Here is a 22329-nt window from a genome sequence, read left to right on the forward strand (position 1 = left end):
TATAAACCCAACGCTCGTAGATATTATGCCCGATTCCGTTACCACTTGCGAAAAATTTTAATGTAGCGTTCAGAGGGTTGGCGCGTAGAGGCCGCTACAACTTGCGTAGCACTCGTAGAGGCCGCTACAACTTGCGTAGCACTCGTAGAGGCCGCTGCAACATGCGTAGCACTCGTAGAGGCCGCTACAACTTGCGTAGCACTCGTAGAGGCCGCTACAACTTGCGTAGCACTCGTAGAGGCCGCTACAACTTGCGTAGCACTCGTAGAGGCCGCTACAACTTACGTAGCACTCGTAGAGGCCGCTACAACATGCGTAGCACTCGTAGAGGCCGCTACAACTTGCGTAGCACTCGTAGAGGCCGCTACAACTTGCGTAGCACTCGTAGAGGCCGCTACAACTTGCGTAGCACTCGTAGAGGCCGCTGCAACATGCGTAGCACTCGTAGAGGCCGCTACAACTTGCGTAGCACTCGTAGAGGCCGCTACAACTTGCGTAGCACTCGTAGAGGCCGCTACAACTTGCGTAGCACTCGTAGAGGCCGCTACAACTTGCGTAGCACTCGTAGAGGCCGCTGCAACATGCGTAGCACTCGTAGAGGCCGCTACAACTTGCGTAGCACTCGTAGAGGCCGCTACAACTTGCGTAGCGCTCGTAGAGGCCGCTACAACTTGCGTAGCACTCATAAAGGCCGCTACAACATACGTAGCACTCGTAGAGGCCGCTACAACATACGTAGCACTCGTAGAGGCCGCTACAACTTGCGTAGCACTCGTAGAGGCCGCTACAACATGCGTAGCACTCGTAGGGGTTGCTACAAATTGCAAAGAAAGCAAATAGCCCCACTTAATTAAACTTCTAACCCTTAATCGTATTGTTTAAAATAGATATTGACGATCGAATTAACAAGACATTTTATTTTATTATAGCACAATTATAGATAAGTAACATTTAAGTAGAAATAATCTGCATATAGCATAATTTATTATTTTTCTCTTTTAAAATAGGGTAGTATTGTACCTGAACATAAATTAGTACCGTTACAGAGAGCTTTAGAAAATGAAGTGACTACTTGCAAATTATGAGTGCAAGCTTAATTATCATCAGTACTTGCGTTCAAATATTCTGTCGACACCGGTTCTTCAGGAACAGGAATCGCCAATGAGCGCCGACACCGACTTACAATGCCACGCGGCACTTCATTTGAATATGTTTTGTAATTTGAGTGCACTCAGCTGTGCTTTTGTTTCATCAATTCCGTTGCGAGCTCAATTTGCAAGGAGGTCGAATACGAGAATTAAAAGAAACATGTTCTAGAATTCTACATTGTACGTATTTACATATTCCTTTATATTTAAACGCAACGAGTAAGAAATAATAACGACATTTCAAAGACATAAAAGAAGTGATTTAGTAACGAAATGATATCAGGAAATCGAATTCGAACCCAACGCCGAAGTTATAACATGAAACAAGTGCGTGTCTACTGTCTATACAGATTTAGAAATCAAATACCAATAGGTAATATTATATTCCTCGAATACTATAAAAAGTGGAAACAGAGTAGGATATTAAACAAAAAAAAACCTCCTACGCTCTTTATTATAGACTAGATAATGCTTTCAATTTCGTCGCGCCAACTTCCGTCACGGGAACTGTACTATTTTCCGGGATAAAAAGTATCCTATGTGATTTCCCGGGACTCAAAGTATCATACCTTTCAGCAGAATCGGTGGAGCGGTTTGGGTGTGAAGAGCTAACAGACAGACACACTTTCGCATTTATAATATTAGTATGGATGAGAAAGCATTACATGACAGTATTCACCTACATTAGCGCACATAAGACTTGTCTGTCAATTTTCAATAGTTAGTCTTTGTTTTGCTTTATTGATGTTATTTGTAATTTAAAATTACAAATAACATTAACTATTACTTATTAAATTAAATTTAGAATAATTTAGATTTTTTTAAATTACAAATAAAATTAACGGCGGCAGCGATGTGAGCGGCTGTATATTTATTTGTTTTGTTTACGAAAATACTAAATAAATCTCAACAAATTAAAAAGACTAAATCATTGATGAGTAAGCCTTACAACTTCAGTAAATAGGGTATTTTAATCCGTATAATATAGGATCAACTACCGCACAACCGGGAACACGCTGTATTATTCACGTGGTTGAGTACAACAAGTGGCGGCCATTACCCTAATTCCCTGCACCACACTGTGGTGCAGGGAATGTTCATATATACCAAAAGTACTTGTAACATGAAGATATATATATATATATATATATATATATATATACATATACATATATATATGACTGTACTTATAGTCTTATAGTATGTATATAACCTATTTATCTTAAACACAAAAGAGAAATGTCCTATTTATTATTCAGTCGATACCTTCCAATCTCCAATCCGACTAGCCTAAGTTAGTTGTAGAACGTGCCAAATAAATATTACTCTGACTATTGAAATTACTTTCCTTTGGGTAGTAAAATATTACAATATTACACTATTGACTTTGTCAAAAAATTATTATTAATAATCTGCAACACGCGAGAACCGTGCGCTCTCCCGCGTGCCCGCGCGTTGCAGTGCTACTATGTTTTAATTGCAAATATCGTTTGTTTGTTAGCCATTGTTTGATTAGACCGGCGTGAAACAGCGCTTGCGCTGTGTTTCGCCGAGTGAGTGAGTTTACCGGAGGCCCAATCCCCTACCCTATTCCCGTCCCTACCCTCCCCTATTCCCTTCCCTTCCCATCCCTACCCTCCCCTATTACCTTATTCCCTCTTAAAAGGCCGGCAACGCACCTACAGCTCTTCTGATGCTGCGAGTGTCCATGGGCGACGGAAGTTGCTTTCCATCAGGTGACCCGTTTGCTCGTTTGCCCCCTTATTTCATTAAAAAAAAGACACGGTTCGATATAATATATATGTATTCGATATAATAATATATTATAATATTTATATTAATTATGCTAACTAGGCGAGGTGTTCACTAAAATGAATATGTATGTGTTATGTATGAGGCGAATGTGTGTATGAGGTTGAATGTGCTGACTTCGAACGTTATAAATCACACAAATTCGGCGCTCGGGTAATTGCCTCACACCAGATATACACAACTTTTTCTTGTTAGCTGAAACTTTTTAAACGTTACTTATATATTTATATGAAAACTTCTCTGATATTAAAAATGCTCAGATTTGATGAACAAATCCATACTATTTTATAAATGCGAAAATATGTCTGTCAGTCTCTCTGTCTTTTACCTCTTCAAGTCCAAACCGCTAAACCGATTTTGTTGAATATGGAGATACATTGAGTCCCGGAAAAGGACATACGATACTTTTTATTCCGTAAAAATTTAAAGTTACCGCGTGATAAAAGAATTTTAGCACAACGGAGTTGCAGGCGTCGTCTAGTTAGAATATAAAGTAACTACGCTAAACTACTAACCTAGTAAGATTATAGAATAATTATTCTTGAATAGCAAGTGCACTAAATCATTGATAGCTTATATAGAAGCCTAAACTTCATTATCTAATTCACGCAAAAGCAAAGAAATTAAGACTGACAATTAATTTATTTTCTGTTTGAACCAAAAAAAGCCACTCCTCAGCCGTCATTTGGAGCCGAAAACAGCCGCCATATAAAACGCGTAAAAATATAACCCGGGAACATTTATTATTCGCACAGTTGTGTAATGGTCGGTCACACCTGACGGCAAATTGCAGGGCGGCGCGACATTTGGCGCCCCCGCGACGGATATCACGCAGGGCCAGCTCACACTAGCGACGGAAAACGAAATTGTGAAAATTAATGTCACTGAACCATATTTACGTCCACAAGTAGACATCATCTTTTTAAGAGACGTGCGTACGCGGCCTGCGTGCTTTGCTGTAAGTAATGTTTGGTTTAGACTGAACTTAGAGTCTTATTCTATTAAAGACTCCAATAATTTTATAAAACTTTATAATTCCCTAGTATCCCTAAGCTATAAAGAACCTTAAGAAAAAACAATTTAATTTCACTTAAATATTAAAATTTATTTGAAATTTTGTAAATAAGTAGTCCATATTTTGTGGTTTTATATTTAGGAGTATATTTGCTTAGACGGCTCGCTAGTTTGAATCGACCCTAACGGGGTACATGCACGTACATACATCACCCAACTTATCATACATTAGCTCGCGAATATCGCCTGAGGTTGTGCATATACATACTATATACATACATCACACATTCCATCATATTATCATACATTAGCCTGTTTATATGTAGATTTGTGGAGGTGCAATGATTTGAACTGTACACGTTCCATGTATAACATTATTGTATGTTGATTTTGTGAAATTGTATTCACTGTAAAAATAGAGGTGCTTAGACTACGATAATATCATACCTAGATGATAGTAAAAGTCGAATGTCTGAACGAGAGTTTCTACAATTGCTTGATAGATATAATAATATTATACTAAGGGCCTGTTTCACCACTTCCTGATAAGTGCCGAATAGGCTATCCACCACTTAACTTGACAAATGAAGTATGGCAAATCTGTAAAAAAAGCTGTGAATAGCCTATTCGGCGCTTTATCAGAAAGTGGTGAAACAGGCCCTAAAACTTGTTGATCAAGCTTATAGAGGTAGACACTCTTAGAGGCACAAGAATCACTCATAAACACATAATGTACCCAGGAAAGGTCATAGGATACTTTTTATTCCGGAAAAATGTACGGTTCCGACGCGATAAACGAGTTTCGGGCGTCATCTAGTAACAATATAAAAAGCTTAGATTTCGATCATAATTAGACGACTATTCGAAAAGTAAGGCTATTTAAAAATAACGAAATTGTTTAGATTATTTTTTAATCTAAACAATTTCGTTGACTTAATCCTCTCTCTACTCCCTTAATAAGGATGCGACAGGTTTTATTCCTTCCAAACATGATTTATGAAAAAATTTCCTACAAAACATGCTGCAAAGAAAATTTTGAAGATTCAAGTCAATTAGGTGTGACCTTGTCGTCTCCGATCGCCAGACTCGATATTTCGCCGAAACTCGATCGAGATGTAACGAGCTGAATTATATTCTCGAGTTTCTGAAACGTCTCAGCCTTGCTGACCTCTACCGAATAATTACAGTAACTATCTTACTGTAATTATTCATATTTAAGATAAGCTCATAGATTTTAGATTAGCTACTATAAATTATAATATGTTATACTATAAACTTTTCATTTGCAAATTTCCAGTTCCAGTCTAACATCAATATCATCTTTAAAATAGGAACAACTGATCTTGCGAGACTATAAATAATTTAAGAGAAAATCGTTATTTTAGACACTTTCATTCCATGAAACATAGATATTTTTTTTTATGAAATAAGGGGGCAAACGAGCAAACGGGTCACCTGATGGAAAGCAACTTCCGTCGCCCATGGACACTCGCAGCATCAGAAGAGCTGCAAGTGCGTTGCCGGCCTTTTAAGAGGGAATAGGTTAATAGAGGAGGGTAGAAAAGGCAAGGGTAGGGAATAGTTGAGGGTAGGGAAGGGAATAGGGTAGGGGTTAGGGGATTGGGCCTCCGGTAAACTCATTCACTCGGAGAGAAACACAGCGCAAGCGCTGTTTCACGCCGGTTTTCTGTGAGAACGTGGTATTTATCCGGTCGAGCCGGCCCATTCGTGCCGAAGCATGGCTCTCCCACGTATAGCGATATATATATACGAGAATGGGAGACTCTAGCAAGTCAGTTGCACTACTTAATGAAGGGGAACAAGGAACTTATACCAGGCGTGAAACACAAATCACAGGCGATAAATCGTTTGGATCATTACATTTGTCAACGGTCATCCCCCGAGGCGTGTAATGTCTATTGCGCGCTAACGCTGCATTACTGCTGGGCTTAGCCTAAATCACTGCGTAATGGATGCAGACTACAATATGAGCTCGGCGCAAACGAGCGACTGGTGCGAAACACTAAGGGTGGGTTGCACCAGAGGCGTTGTTATAGTTAAGGTTAAGGCTATCGTCAAATATGGCGTCCATTATTGACTTTTACTAAGGATTTGACAAATCATATTTTGACATTTTGGTATAGGTAAAATAAGTTGGTGCAATCCACCCTAACAGAGCTTGTCTAATTTGAAATGACGCGCCCCACCACTTCACTAGTTGATGTAAATGAAAAATTTTTATACTGTGAATACGAGGGAGGGGCTTGCATTCAGGATTTTATGTTAGATAAGTCCTACCAATTTTAATATATTTTAAACCACCGCCTCCAACAACTACGCCACTATAATTGATTTAACAAAAGTGTGCAAAAATAATTAATGCTACGGCTGCAATATTACTGATTTATTGACTACGTAACTTTAATTTAATAGAGGTTTTATCATAAACATTTTCAGTCAAACTCTCAAAGTCTTTGTGTATATAAAATGTGTCTGCTATAATACGCTATCACTTATTCTTATATCATTACTCTTATATCAATTCTCTTATATCACTGTACCTTTGTTAGTGTATCAATAAACAGTTATCATTTTACGGCTGTTTCTATAATCAATCATCATTATCAGCGTGTAAGGTGTACAGACCCGTACAAAGTCATTAAATCAATTAATATTCCTCATCAAATCTCTCTGAGTGCAGCCAGACTTCGTTTGGGACAACCGGGCTGCGGGCTGCGGCATTCGCTTAGTAGAGCCAGAAAGTAACATATTAATAAAATTATGTTTTGTGTCAACAGCAGCAAGCGGAAGCTCGTTTGCGCATTAAAACGATATAGGTGCTTCATCATTATAGATAGTAAACTAATTTGTCCGCAGATTACACGTTATTTATCGCAAGCAATAATTGCTGGCCAATTTGAATTACATTTGTACTAATTCTGATTCTGTTTACTATTTTACGTAAGCCATTTAATATTTAACAATTAATATGTGTATGGAAATATAAAGACGCGTTTTGAAAAATGGACCAAAAGTTAGGCTGGAAAACACCACAGCCATAAAGAAGTTTGCCGTGACTTTTTAATCTCGTTTTGATACTTTTGGTTTTTAGGACTGAGAATTTACATAATATCTATTGTGCAATCTTATGTTTTACTCATATATTTCTTACCATAACACATTACGAAATTCAGTAAAAGCAGCTTTTTACGCAGTTCTGAGAAGAAACAAATATTAGTACTTTCAAAACGAACGATTTCTCGAAAATAAATTTCATGGAAACACTTGCAGCGGTGCTCAAAAAATTAATTAGACTAGATGAAATAAACAAGATTATTTTTTAAATATAATAATTAATTGAATTTCTTGGATTACTCAGTGTTCCGGCGTTTATGCGATAGATCCGACGTACACGACCACAGATAATAATTATTGTTCACGAACCTTTCCCGTCCCTTTGACAGCTGTCACCTGTCAGCTGTCACTCTGTCCATGATTCTTGTACAATTTTCAAGCGCACAAGCAAGTTGAATAATTATCGATTGTAATCTTTGTAATACAAAATTCATAAGTCACAAAAGGTTTTTAATTTGCAAATCCATGTTAGGACGACAAAGTTCTTAACATATTTTGGACCTTCTTCGACGGATTCCTGCTACTTGCACAAAACGAAACCAGCGAACTTTGGAGACCGGCGTGGTTGGAGGAAGGCGCGTATGCAGAATAATCCCAAGGATATACTCAATTTACGCGAGGGAGGATCCAAAGGAATCAAGGATACTAAAGAGGATCATCAGTTGTGTGCCGGCGCAAGCATAGACTGATATTATACAGATACGTTGCATTCGCGTGAGTACTCTGGTTCTTTCTTTGATTTCCACTATGAGCGTAGAGGGTACGAGTAAACGAGATAAATCTCCTTACAGGTGTATAGAAAGCGAAAAAACCGAAACATTACTTCGCGAATTAATCAAAAAACGTGGCGTTTTGAAGGCGAGACTTACAAAGTTCGCCAGTTATTTAACTACTTGCGTTTCTGAAGCACCTACTAATTTGCATATAGATATTAAGTTGCGCATCCAAGGCGCAGTTGCACTTTTTAACGAATTTAATTCTGTGCAGAGCAAAATTGAGGAAAATGTGCCCGAATCTTGTCTCGAAGAACAATTATTGCAGCGTGAACAATTCGAGAATAATTATTACAGTGCACAGGCTAGTGCCGAGTCCTTATTAAATGCTAGAACATCTGCTACAAGCTCTCAGTGTCAAGGCCAACATAATAATCCATTACAAACTATAAGATTACCTACTATCACTTTGCCCGAGTTCGATGGTATGTATGAGAGTTGGCTCGAGTTTCGAGACACTTATATGTCATTAGTTCATAATTCATCAGAGCTTAGCAACATTCAAAAATTCCATTATCTCAGATCTTCGTTGAGAAGTAGTGCATTATTAGTTATAAACTCATTAGAACTAACTTCCGATAATTACATTGTTGCATGGGAACTTTTACAAAGCAGGTATAACAATAATAGATTATTAATTCAAAATCACATCAAGTCTATATTTAATATGCAACCAATAACCAAGGAATCTCATTTATTAATTAGGAATTTAATTGACAGCACATTAAGGAATTTACGAGCTCTTAAAATATTGGGCGAGCCCACGAATTTCTGGGATGCTCTTATCATATTCATTGTTGTTTCAAAACTTGATAAAATAACCGAGCGTGAATGGGAACAGCACAAAGGTAATTTGTTCACAAATAATAAGGATTTAAAATTAACTCTTAATTCTTTATTACATTTCTTAAAGGGTCGAGCTGATATGTTAGAAACATTGCAAGCGTCAGTCACTAAGACATCAAATGATATTAAAAAACCAAGCAATTTCGGTAACTTTTATAATAAATCACATTGCAATGTTACTTCTAGTAAAGTGCATGATCGGCAAAACACCAAGATTAATAATTATAAGCAGTGCTTGATGTGCAAATTAAATCATCCACTCTATTCTTGCACTAAATTTATAGAAGCTAATTATAACACTAAATTAAAGGTCATACGTGATAATAAGTTGTGTTCAAATTGTTTGCGTTCAGGACATACAGTAAACCAATGTAGATTCGGAACCTGCAAAAGGTGTGATCAAAAACATAATACATTAATTCATTCTCATTCTAGTTCAGTAAACTCGGTATCGCATAATGAAGCTTCAACTTCTGCGGAGCTGGACACGCCCTCCGTGCCCGCTCAAACTGCAGAACACTCATCCGTAAGTCATGCACATGCGCAAACTTTATCTATTGAGAAAAATAATAAGCCTCATTCATTACTGCAACCTGTTTTACTATCGACTGCGCTTATTGAGGTAGCTGATAAGAATAATAAATATCATTTTGCTCGTGCATTACTCGATAGTGGCAGTCAGCGTTGTTTTATTAAAAAATCTTTTTGTGACTTACTAGGCGCGCAATTAATACAGTCCACTCACGAAATAAGAGGAGTAGGTAATTCAATTACCCAAGCTAGCCAACTCTGTGAATTAATAATTAAATCTCGCATTAATAGTTACACTACAAAGATAAAATGTTTTGTTTTACCTCAAATTACATCTAAATTGTCGGTATATAATCTCACACATAAAAATTTCTGTATTCCAGAGAATATTGAGCTGGCGGATCCCAACTTTCTGGAGTCACAAGATATAGATATTTTGCTTGGCGCAGAGATGTTCTGGGATCTACTCACTCACGGAAAAATAAGGCTACCTAATGGACCTTATTTGCATAATACTTTATTCGGCTGGATAATATCCGGTGCAATATATCATAAATCACTAAATGATAATGCTGGTCATATCCAGTGTAATTATACACAAACGATGGATGCGCTATTACGACAATTTTGGGAACTTGAGGAGCTACCCAAGCGTCAGGATGCGCAGACTGATGAGGATCAGATATGCGAAAATCACTTCCTCACTACAACTACGCGAAACAGTGATGGTAGGTTTTGTGTTTCTATTCCTTTTAAACAGTCACCTGAGCTTTTGGGAGACACTTTTCCTCAGGCAGAACGACGTTTTCTCGCACTAGAAAGGCGATTACAACGCTCGGATACATACAAGCAAAATATGTATTCTGATTTCATTCATGAATATGAGAATTTGGGTCATATGACCAGGATTTCCTCTTATGACAAACCTCATTATTTTATGCCCCACCATGGAGTTCTTCGTGAGTCTAGTTTGACCACAAAGCTACGCGTGGTATTTGACGCTAGCACAGCTTCCAGTTCTGGGCTGTCTCTCAATGACATACAGCGTGTAGGCCCACCTATACAAGGTGATTTATTTGCCATTCTTCTACGTTTCAGGCAGCATCGCTTCGTGGCATGCGCCGACGTTGCGAAGATGTATAGGCAAGTCCTGGTGCGCGAGCAACAGCGCCACCTGCAGTTAATTCTCTGGCGAGACACTCCATCGGAGCCTCTAGGGATATATCGTCTAAATACAGTCACTTACGGTACCGCATCTGCTCCCTTTCTTAGTGTACGCTGTATAAAGCAGTTAGGCGTCGAATCTAATAATCTTGACGTTCAGAGAATTATCAAGGCGGATTTCTTTGTAGACGACTTAGTAACGGGAGATGATGATAAATCTAGGTTATTGTATTTATGTAATGAAATCGCTCAAACATTACAGTCAGGATGTTTCCCACTTCGAAAGTGGACATTCAATTTTATGCACAATGATTTAATGTCATCTCATGATTCGCTTGAGCATTTATGTTTAAATAATAACAGTAGTTCTAAAACTTTAGGCATAGGCTGGCTAAATATGTCAGATGAATTTTATTTCAATACGCTTTATGATTTTGATAGTAATTCGCAAGTTATAACTAAGCGCTATATTTTGTCACACATATCACAAATATTTGATCCTCTTGGATTAATTAGTCCATGTATCATGCAGGCTAAAATTATTTTGCAGCGTCTATGGCTGTTAAAAATTGATTGGAACGATCCAGTTCCAATTGATGTCATTGCGATATGGAATATATTTGTGTCGTCGCTAAGCGTTCTTAATAATATAAGGGTGCCGCGCTGTGTACTAGGTGATAGTTCAAATTATACGACTATTGAACTACACATATTTACGGACGCTTCACAATTAGCGTACGGTGCTTGTATTTATGTTCGCACTATAAGCGATAATTCAAATATTTCTGTGCGTTTATTATGCGCTAAGGGTAAGGTTGCACCTCTAAAACCGGTAAGCATACCGCGCTTAGAATTGTGTGGTGCATTGTTAGGAGCTAGATTATATGATAAGGTAATTTCATCGATTCATCGTAAATTCGATTGTGTTGTTTTCTGGACAGACTCAACAATAGTATTAGGATGGTTGCGCATGTCTCCTAATCTGTTACAAACATTTGTCCAAAATAGAGTAGCTGAAATACATGAACTCTCGGGAGTCTTGCCGTGGCATCATGTTAGCGGGAAACACAACCCGGCGGATTTAGTGTCACGTGGCGTGACAGTCGATGAACTCGCTAAATCTAGATTATATTGGTCAGGGCCTCAGTTTCTACATGATAAACACTTCATTAGCACTAATATATCTCACCCTCCTCATGTTTCACCAGAGTTGTTGCCGGAGACGAAACGTAGTTGTCATCTATCGTTTATCGCTACAAATACAATATTTATTAATTTTGAAAGGTTTTCAAATTTTCTACGCATGGTACGCGCTATAGCTTATATGTTACGATTTTTGCACAATGTTCGTAATAAAAATAATAAGCGTACGGATATTTTAAGTACTAATGAAATTATAGCATCTCAAAATTTATTAGCTAAAATATCACAATTAGAATCTTTTCCAGTCGAGTATAATTTATATATAAAAGAAAATAAGGTAAAAGATAATCACTATTTATCAAAACTAAATATTTTCATGGATAGGGATAAAATATTGCGCGTTGGAGGCAGACTAATTCCAATTCATTTTCATATACCAAAAAACATCCTATTTTGTTAGGTAGTAATCATAGTTTCACTAAATTGTTATTTCGCTATGAACATGTTAAATTGTTACACGCAGGTCCTCAAGCGCTATTGTTTAACATACGTGACAATTGGTGGCCGATAGGAGGTAGAAATTTAGCTCGAAAGGTAGTACACGAATGTATTATTTGTAAACGCCTCAGAGGAAAGACTCTCACTCCTCAGATGGGAAATTTACCCACTGAGCGCATAAGTCCTACATATCCATTTTCCAAATGTGGAGTGGATTATGCCGGGCCAATTTTCATGTTAAACCATAAAGGCAGAGGAGCTCGTAAGGTTAAATGCTATATTTGTCTATTTGTATGTTTTGTTACGCGGGCCATACACCTGGAGCTTGTAACCGATCTTACATCGGATGCCTATTTATTAGCTTTAAAACGTTTTATTTCTCGCCGTGGAAAACCATACGAGATATTTTCTGATAACGGGCGTAACTTTGTAGGTCTTATGAACGATTTCGCCAAGTTTTTGTCTAAATGTAGTTCTGATATTAAAGATTATGTTTCTAACGAACAAATTAAATTTCGCTTTATCGTACCTTATGCTGCTCATTTTGGGGGTCTTTGGGAGGCTGGAGTTCGCTCATGCAAGCACCACCTTCGTCGAGTAGTCGGAAATGCGAATCTCACTTATGAGGAATTGAGTACAGTCCTGGCACAGATCGAAGCTGTTCTTAACTCTCGCCCTCTTTCGCCAATGTCAACTGATCCTAATGATTTTTTACCTCTGAGTCCAGCTCATTTTCTTATCGGACGCACCCTAACTTCACCAGCGTGTGAAAACTTGATGGAAGCTAATACTCTACGGCTTACTCGCTATCAAAGAGTGGAGCAGATGAGGCAGCATTTTTGGTCAAGATGGATGAAAGAGTACATCTCGGAGCTTCAATCCCGGACAAAGTGGAAGGCAAACGATGACCATCTTCTACCTAACACATTAGTTGTCATTAAAGACGACAACCTTCCCCCGCTAAAGTGGCACTTGGGCCGAATCGTTAGTCTGATTCCAGGGAAGGACAACATCACTAGAGTTGCTGATATTCGTACGGCATCTGGGATTATCAGGCGAGCATGTACAAAAATTTGCCCTCTGTTTACACCAGACGAGAATAATTGAAAGTCACAACTTTCAAGGCCGGGGCCATGTTCCGGCGTTTATGCGATAGATCCGACGTACACGACCACAGATAATAATTATTGTTCACGAACCTTTCCCGTCCCTTTGACAGCTGTCACCTGTCAGCTGTTACTCTGTCCATGATTCTTGTACAATTTTCAAGCGCACAAGCAAGTTGAATAATTATCGATTGTAATCTTTGTAATACAAAATTCATAAGTCACAAAAGGTTTTTAATTTGCAAATCCATGTTAGGACGACAGAGGTCTTAACACTCAGTTTTTTTTTTTCGAAAGGGTCTACTGGTCTGGTTAAGACCATGGTAGTTTAATCGTGGCTATAACTAGTCTGTTGCTAGTTGGTTTGGAAATAAACAATGAGGGGGGCCTGGCCCCCTCCCCTAAAGTCACACGTGTGACATTCTAGTCGGGCAATATTGGGGAGAGCTACGAAAATAAGCTATTTTTATCTGACGTGGGGACAATAAAATATTCGATTTCATACAGTGTAATATAAGTAATAGCTGTTGCCTGCGACTTGAATAGTTAACGCGCAAATCATAAAAGTATATTGTGTGGGAACCGTACATTTTTCCGTGACAAAATGTATGCTATGTCCTTTTCCGGGACTCAAACTATATCTATACCAAATTTCATCAAAATCGGTCCAGCCGTTTACGCGTGATGTCGTGACCAAGGGAAATATTCATTTTTATTTATATACATTCTGTATAGCACTAACTTAGAATGTAAGAATTAAAGACGTGAAGTGGTTAACTAACAATTTAAAAATGATCGTTTTTATACATAAGTAAATAGAGGCTTTAAGATCGGGAAAATGATTTTAAATAAAAAAATGTGAATTTGATGTACTGCCAGATAATATATTAGCCAGATGATGAAGTAGGTAAGTTACAAGGTCTGTTCAAATTATAAGGGAAAAGTGAGTAATTGCTTTAATGTTATAAAATGTAACTTATCCACTTCATCTCTCATCACAACGTCTTCAATTATTGTTAGTAATCCCGCAATACTCGCTCGAGAGTATCAGCTTGTTGAATCAATCGTCTTACCAATTTCAATTAATTAAATCCAGATTCAACGCTCAGCCACATTCTAAAGTCAACATCCTCTCGGCTCCGGTGGCTCCGGTTCAATCAGCCAAATGAAAGACATGGAAGCCATTTTAAAAGTACCTTGTTTTAGTTTACTCGGATTTTAAAACTAACATTTTTAATGGAAAACTGAGTGACCAAAGCCTGTTTGGATGCAATGCGAGCTCTACACTTGCGGCGCAAATTGCGGCCGCGACTCACGGATGCTACGCGCCGTTAACACGATGCGTGCAAATACGAACGCGCGAAGCGCAAACACGAAGCTGCGAAACCCTCCACACTCGTGGTTCGCGGCCTTCGCGGGCTTTCGCGCCGCGAGTGTAGTGCCCGCATAATATGTTACTTCCAAATATAGTATAATATAAATTGTAGTAACTTAAACGCCTTTGATTCAATGGCTTAGACTCTAAAGTCTATGCCATTGGATCAGAGGCTAATCTTAAGGTGCCGGTTGGCAGCGGACGAATGATGTCATGAAGCAACAGCAGTCGACGTGGCGTCGCGACACTACTACCACTAATCCAGCTCGAAGGACCAAGCAACAGCAGAGCAACAGCAGAGCAATAGCAGAGCAACAGCAGAGCAACAGCAGAGCAACAGCAGAGCAACAGCAGAGCAACAGCAGAGCAACAGCAGAGCAACAGCAGAGCAACAGCAGAGCAACAGCAGAGCAACAGCAGAGCAACAGCAGAGCAACAGCAGAGCAACAGCAGAGCAATAGCAGAGCATTATCAAGCATCAAGAGCGTATTATTTAACACCTATCATCAGCATTAGCATCTCGATCAGCATCAGCATCTTTTTTTTTTTTTAGGAAATAAGGGGGCAAACGAGCAAACGGGTCACCTGATGGAAAGCAACTTCCGTCGCCCATGGACACTCGCAGCATCAGAAGAGCTGCAGGTGCGTTGCCGGCCTTTTAAGAGGGAATAGGGTAACAGGGGAGGGTAGGGATGGGAAGGGAATTGGGGAGGGTAGGGAAGGGAATAGGGTAGGGGATTGGGCCTCCGGTAAACTCACTCACTCGGCGAAACACAGCGCTAGCGCTGTTTCACGCCGGTTTTCTGTGAGAACGTGGTATCCATCCATCCATCCATCAACTGTAGGAGACAACCCCTACACTACTGGTTTCTATGTATTTCTATGAAATACCCTTCGCAGCTAGCGACACGAAGCTAGTGACACTTATTCATAGAAATACATAGAAACTAGTAGTGTCGCGACGACATGTCGTCTGCTGCAACTTCATGTAGTCGGCTTCCAACCTGTACCTTAAGCCTTAGAGCGTGGCTCGAAGGTCGTTGATTCGATTCCCGCATTAGAAAAATGTTGTTAACAAGTTTAGTTATGACAATGCAGGCATAAAATTACCCGACTGTCTACATAAGATCTGCTGAGCTTTGAAAATAAATTAAGACAGAGAAAGAGTGATCTCGTGGCTATTGCATATTCATGCATACTTTGGCACTATAAAATTACCCCCCCGTAGCTGTCCTTGTTTCAATGTGAAACAGGTGACCGGTGAGAGATATTATTTTACCAAAACTATACTATAAAATCTAATAATAAATACAAATGTCAGCACCGCGCCGTTGTGATGTTTTAAACTAGTAGACCACTAACACAGAACTGCATATTTCCCGGCGGAGTTTCGTCATTACGAGGGCTGCTATTTATGTATCCGGAACTGGCCACTTACAAGAACAATATTTAAAAAGTAATTACAACATTTGAAAATAGAACTCTTTGGTTGAAGAATACATTTTGTTTCATGTGACTGTCAATTATTTTTCCACTGTGGCGTCATTTTGAAAATTGCGTGTCTTCATTTGCCATGGATTTAACGCGTGAACATTTTCGTGCAATGATTTACTACGATTTTCGGCGTGGGCTAAATCAACAACAGTGCTTTATTCAACTCACCGCAACTTTTGGAGATGAAGCACCATCAAAAATCACTGTTTATCACTGGTACAGTGAGTTTAATCGTGGGCGGTCTATGCTCACGGATGAAAATAAAGAAGGTCGCCCAAAAACAGCTGTTGTCCCACAAAATATAGATGCTGTGCGGGAACTAATAATGCGTGATCGTCATGTTACATATCGCGAGATAGAGGCGTCCTTAGGCATAAGTATGACGAGCATACATAAGATATTACACGAACATTTGGCTGTAAAAAAAAATATGTTCGCGTTGGATTCCGCACAACTTGACAATACATCAAAAACGGGCTCGTGTCGATTTGTGCAAAAAAGTGATAAAAAAATACAACCGTGGTACGTCAAAAGCCGTTTATAATATCTACACAGGTGATGAATCTTGGATCTATGCATATGACCCCGAAACTAAACAACAGTCAACGGTGTGGGTGTTCCAAGATGAGCCGAAACCAACAAAAGTTACTCGTGCAAAAAGTACTTTGAAGCAAATGGTCGCCTGTTTTTTTGGAATTAATGGACATGTGGCTACAGTGCCATTAGAGAATCGTAAAACGGTTAATTCTGAATGGTATACGACCATTTGTTTACCAGAAGTCTTTGAAGAAATAAGAAAGGACAACCGACAACGCAGAATCATATTACATCACGACAATGCTAGCTGTCACACCTCAGCTGAAACAACTCAGTTTTTGGAGGGTCAAAAGATCGAATTGACTGGTCATCCGCCGTACAGCCCTGATTTGGCACCTAACGATTTCTTTTTATTTCCATACGCGAAGAACAAATTACGTGGTCAACGTTTTTCGAGCCGCGAAGAGGCTGTTGATGCGTTCAAAATGCACGTTTTGGAGATACCTCAATCAGAATGGAAAAAGTGCTATGAAAATTGGTTCCAGCGTATGCAAAAGTGTGTCGATCATCGCGGCGAATATTTTAAAAAGCAATAAAACCATATTAAATGATATATGTTTATTTCTTTTTTTAATTCCGGATACATAAATAGCAGCCCTCGTATAACAATAAATTACTCCGCCCGTGATAGAATTAGACATTATATATTTATGAAACCAAATTCATGATGGGACAACTTTTTATGGCGGTTTCGCGGCTTTAATATTTATAACGCGACACCTTATCGCCTCATTTTTTATGATTTTCAGTAATAATCTTTTTCATACTCAAGATAAGCAACAGTATCAAATAATTTTGCTCCACTTACTGATAGCTTTGATTTCAGCACCATACAGTGAATACTCAATGCCAATGTTAAAAAAAGATTTGTAGCACAAAAAATTATGTCAAAAAACTGTTATATTCTCTGATTGAATAAATAAAACGTGAAATTATGTATGTCAATTTGTATGCGACACAAGTGCGGCGGAAGCGCGCTAACGAACGTCAATGTATGGAGGTAATCGGCGGTCGATCATAGCCTTAATACTACAGAATAGCGCTCAATTTGTACGTGCCGCATGCAGCTGCGATAATATGTAGGTAAAGTAAATCTTATTAAGGTATCAAAGCTGTGTTTAATCAATGTAATTTACATTATAATTTAAAATTACTAGTATATTATAAAACATAGACTTATTTTCAATTACTCTATTGGAAAATTAACTGATAATTATATTACGCTCGACAAACAATAAAATATATGCAAATATTAAAATTAACTACAAATTAATTTTCGACCCACACTAGCGTAAAATTTTAACCGTCTGTACCAAAATGGAGCGAGATGATGTACATACATATAAAATATGTACACATTCTGTACAATGTATATGTTTTAAATTTTTCAGCAAAAGAGCTTAACAAAATTTAGCCAATGAGGCATCTTCCATAGTCAGAAGAGAGTCAAACTCATACTATAATACTATCTAAGTTAGTTACAATATTATATTAAATCCAACTATAATCCAAAACTCAATAACAATAAAACTACTGCAAAAGAAAACGAAAAGAAAATTAAATTCCGAATATAAAAGCAAATCTAACAACAGATAGCGAATAATGTAGTGATCTCGCGCTAAGCGGCGCTCATACAAGATTACATTATACAATGTAATGAGATAGTAAGAATCAATTGTATGCAGCTTCAGCCGGATTACATGCCGAGATCGAGGCGAGATTTGAGTGAGATCCGCCTTCGAAACTCCATGCGACGAAATGAGCCCCAATTAGAGTGAAGCCACGTTGATCTGTTAGGTTGCGTTGATTCAGCGTTGTTTAATGTTTTTTATATATTTTGTGATATGCTACACATATTATGTTGTCCTTGATGTATCAAAAGATTGTAAGAGAGGGAGAGAAGAGGAACTTAGCAGGTGGAAAAAATTTTTTTTGAGTTTGAGTTTTGAGTTTAAAAAATCTAGTAAGCCTACGCAAACAGCTTCAAAGTATAAAGACTTCATTATGACGGTATTAAGTCCATTAATAACTTAAAATGGCGCGGATTTTTGCGCAAACAGAAATTAGCTTTATAAAGGCCGAAAGAAATTCTCACGAATTAACAGCTCGACTTAATTACTTCTTGTTTAAGTTATATTATGCCTATTATACACAATAATTAAGAAGGAAAATAGAATTACAAAACATTATAATACCTATTATCCATAAATAAATTATATTTCTTTTCACGAATCAATTCAAATTCAATGAACTCGATGAGCAGCTAAACTTTTCGTTGTAGCGAAGCTGACAGTTTGACGTAATAAGACCACGGTCTTTCAGAAGCATCGCACGGAAAACGCTGCTATCATTCCCAAAACTGAAGTTTTTTACTCTTTCACGGCTTAATATTCTGTAAATACCCAGGTCGAGTAAAAGCATACATAATAATGTCAATTAAATTGCGTCAAAAACCCTTCCGCAACAAAATTGGGTACATTCATAACAATATGTAATGAGGATTTCACGTTTTGATTTAATAAGCCGCAGTAAATCTCCGCCCGACATTCCCATGATGACATGCGACGCCATGTTATTATGTTATACAAACGTGGCGCCTTTTCATCTCGCGGTTTTGTTTTATTACGACCAGCCGAGACGTTAAGGCCGGTGCACGAAAGACGCGGATAGCGAGGCGGATGCGATTACGGGATTAAGGATGCCTTTCCACCAGAGCTGAGCGGAGCTGTGTTGCGAGGAATGTGTTTTTGAAAACCAATAAGATCGCTTCATTGACATGACTTTGCCATGACATCGCTCAGCGCAGCGATGCTTTTGGTTCTCAAAAAGACATTCCTCGCAACACAGCTCCGCTCAGGCTCAGCTCTGGAAATGCAATCTAAGAGCGGACGGAGTGGAGCGTTACGTTGCAGTACGTTGTCGTCATAACGATACGTCTTCATCTCTCTTATGTCTATAAAACATAGTGTTCGACACCATGTAGGCCTCTTTATGTTGCGGCGGAGCTGACACGCCCATTAATAAAATCCTAAATACAATGCTTTGTCTTTCTTAATTTTGTTATTCAAAATACCTTACCTTTATTTAAGATACGGTTTCATAAAATATATAACACTATATAAAAATGTTGTTATGATACCGCAACCAATACCTCAGAGACTCTTGAGGCTTTATTTTAGAGGTAGTATAGTTATTTTTTGGGAATTTAATTTCTGAAACTTTATCAGAAATATTTTACTTCTAGCTCGTAAACGTCTAGGGTAAATTATGTACCTAGTCTATTTATTCAATTTTTTTACTGAGTAAACACAAAAGTAATTGACATTATATTATGATAGGAACTGACATATTCTTTAAAAAAAATAGTTCTCTTTAATTGCTTTTTTTTTGTGAAATAAGGGGGCAAATGAGCAAACGGGTCACCCGATGGAAAGCAACTTCCGTCGCCCATGGACACTCGCAGCATCAGAAGAGCTGCAGGTGCGTTGCCGGCCTTTTAAGAGGGAATAGGGGAGAAGAGAGTAGGGAAAGGAAGGGAAGGAAATAGGGGAGGGTAGGGAAGGGAGGGGAAGGGAATAGGGGAGGGTAGGGAAGGAAATAGGGTAGGGGATTGGGCCTCCGGTAAACTCACTCACTCGGCGAAACACAGTGCAAGCGCTGTTTCACGCCGGTTTTCTGTGAGAACGTGGTATTTCTCCGGTCGAGCCAGCCCATTCGTGCCGAATCATGGCTCTCCCACGTACAAAAAAGCAAATATAATTAATACGGCACTAGATGTGCCGGTATCTATGTTTGCTGCTATCCAACTTCTTTACGGGCAGAAACCATATTTTTTTGTATTTATAAAAATCGGTTTAAAAAAGCAACAAACAACACAGTATCACCTTAACACTATTATGGAGTCATACCTCGATCGTAGGAATGGCAGACACAATAGATATTCAAGTGTTATGCGGCACCCAGGTGCCGCTTGGGAGTTGATGGGTTATCCTAATCATCATCATCATCATCACGACTGGCAACCCGCTCCGACCGGCAGCGTGCGCGCACCCTCGCCGCAGATTTGCCATCACGCATCGCTCGCCGAATGTAAGCCGAAAATATGTTCTTCCTCCCCTCTCCCCTCCGAGTCCCCGTCTCCCCGTGGATCGTGCACGGCTATTATCATCAGGGAAATTGCGATACGTGACAATTTTATGTGCGTAATCAATATTTCCGCAACAGACAGTAGGTACTCGATTCTTATATTTTGATCCAACATTAATAACGCTTCGATCAAATTTGGATTCTATCGAACATCAACAATATGTTCTCATAAACATCAAATATGAAACAGTTTGTTTTTTTTTGTCTAAGCAAGCAGAACGTATAATTGACGTTTGTTAAATATTGACTTACCGAGACTGCGTTACTGGTGGATCGAAGCATTATAGCTTATTTTATTAATATTATTACAATATAATAATACTGATTTTGCTATTTAACGTATTTCATCCACTGGTTGTGACGTTTGTATAAAATTTTCATTTCTTCCTACATCAGATTCGGATTTTGTAAATAGAGAACACAAACTTAAACTTCAAAAATTACAAAGTAATGTAATAAGCTTTTTCAAACGCTTTGAAGCTAAAGGCCGTCAAAAGCCGAATTCAAGGAACGCTTTACATTTTAAAGAGGTCTCCTAAAATACTTATTTAGTTGACGAAACTACGGCCAGCTAAAAATTTAATATTGAATAAATGTTTTGATTTAATGGGAATATAATTTAAAAAGGAAAACATAATATTAAGAATTTTGAATTATTCGACAACGTTACGATTACGTCGCTGTTAATTGTTCGTGCTTACCCCACGTCGAGTATTATAGGCCGCGCCACTGTCCCCATAAATTCCGATGGCCAGTTTCAAGTTTCCTCGTAAATGCCAGCTGCCACTTTATGCTTCTGTCTCTCTACTCTCTACTCTAATTACATTCATTAAATTTGTTTGATTTCACTGCCAATGAGTATATCTCATGTATTATATAAAATTCTCGTGTCGAGGCGTTTGTTAACTGTTGCTCAATTCCTCAGGTGTAAAATAGACCAAAATATTAAAATGTTGTGTTGTCAACCACTTGTCAACCGTTTTTTTTCACCGTCAAAAAGTCTGTTATTACATATAGTAATACATACAGTTTTAATCGCGCTATCGAAGTTTTTCTGAGGTCGGTGTGACAGATAAAACTTCTCCAGTACAATATCTTAAAAGAAAAAAATGGGCTCAAACATATTTTCACACCATATAATATTATGTGTAAAACAATGTTTGCCGGGTATCTGTTTATTAAGAACTAGATGACGCCCGCAACTCCGTTGCGCCAAAATTCGTTTATCGCGCGGGAACCGTACATTTTTCCGGAACAAAAAGCATCCTATGTCCTTTCCCGGGACTCAAAGTATTTTAATACTAAATTTCAGCAAAATCGGTTCAGCGGTTCGGGCGTGAAGAGGTAACAGACAGACAGACAGACACACTTTCGCATTTATAATATTAGTATGGATTGGCATCTACTATAATACGTCATGTTGCTTTGTTACATTTTATGAATAATTAACTATGTGCCATACGTTTATAAAGAGAAATAGGTACATAGTAATTAGATCCCACCAAAAACATTTTCATGTAAAAATGTTGCCAAGATGAGAACATAAT

The 22329-nt window shown here is 38.4% G+C and overlaps 2 protein-coding genes and 1 long non-coding RNA gene across 5 annotated transcripts; 2 read left to right on the forward strand and 1 right to left on the reverse strand.

The window, feature by feature from the left end:
• Positions 1–4624: 4624 nt before the first annotated feature.
• Positions 4625–6233, reverse strand: LOC121731801. Its single transcript, XR_006036293.1, has 3 exons — positions 6149–6233; positions 5126–5127; positions 4625–4634 (listed from the first exon to the last, which is right to left on the reverse strand). It is a non-coding gene; the product is annotated as an uncharacterized LOC121731801 (long non-coding RNA).
• Positions 6234–7684: 1451 nt separating this feature from the next.
• On the forward strand, positions 7685–10587 carry LOC121731799. Of its 3 annotated transcripts, XR_006036291.1 has the most exons (4): positions 7685–8730; positions 9164–9254; positions 9643–9987; positions 10358–10587. XR_006036291.1 is itself a non-coding variant. In XM_042121437.1 (3 exons), the coding sequence occupies exons 1-3, from the start codon at positions 7857–7859 to the stop codon at positions 10441–10443; spliced, it is 1305 nt and encodes a 434-aa protein (XP_041977371.1). In that variant the 5' UTR covers positions 7685–7856; the 3' UTR covers positions 10444–10587. The 3 variants fall into 3 exon arrangements, 1 of the variants encoding a protein (XP_041977371.1); XR_006036292.1 differs by having other exon boundaries at positions 7685–8307; positions 9164–9987; XM_042121437.1 differs by lacking the exon at positions 9164–9254.
• Positions 10588–11984: 1397 nt separating this feature from the next.
• On the forward strand, positions 11985–13277 carry LOC121731800. The gene has a single exon (XM_042121438.1). The coding sequence runs from the start codon at positions 12218–12220 to the stop codon at positions 13169–13171; it is 954 nt and encodes a 317-aa protein (XP_041977372.1). The 5' UTR covers positions 11985–12217; the 3' UTR covers positions 13172–13277.
• Positions 13278–22329: the final 9052 nt, after the last annotated feature.

This window comes from Aricia agestis, chromosome 11 (genome assembly GCF_905147365.1).
Source record: "Aricia agestis chromosome 11, ilAriAges1.1, whole genome shotgun sequence".
Lineage (NCBI taxonomy): Eukaryota > Metazoa > Arthropoda > Insecta > Lepidoptera > Lycaenidae > Aricia > Aricia agestis.

Coding starts and splice junctions, on each gene's coding strand:
- LOC121731799 (XM_042121437.1), top strand. CDS start 7,857: ATGAGCGTAGAGGGTACGAGTAAACGAGATAAATCTCCTTACAGGTGT. Junction 8,731..9,642: donor TGAATGGGAACAGCACAAAG/GTAATTTGTTCA, acceptor TCTGTATTCCAG/AGAATATTGAGCTGGCGGAT. Junction 9,988..10,357: donor AACTACGCGAAACAGTGATG/GTAGGTTTTGTG, acceptor TCTACGTTTCAG/GCAGCATCGCTTCGTGGCAT.
- LOC121731800 (XM_042121438.1), top strand. CDS start 12,218: ATGGGAAATTTACCCACTGAGCGCATAAGTCCTACATATCCATTTTCC.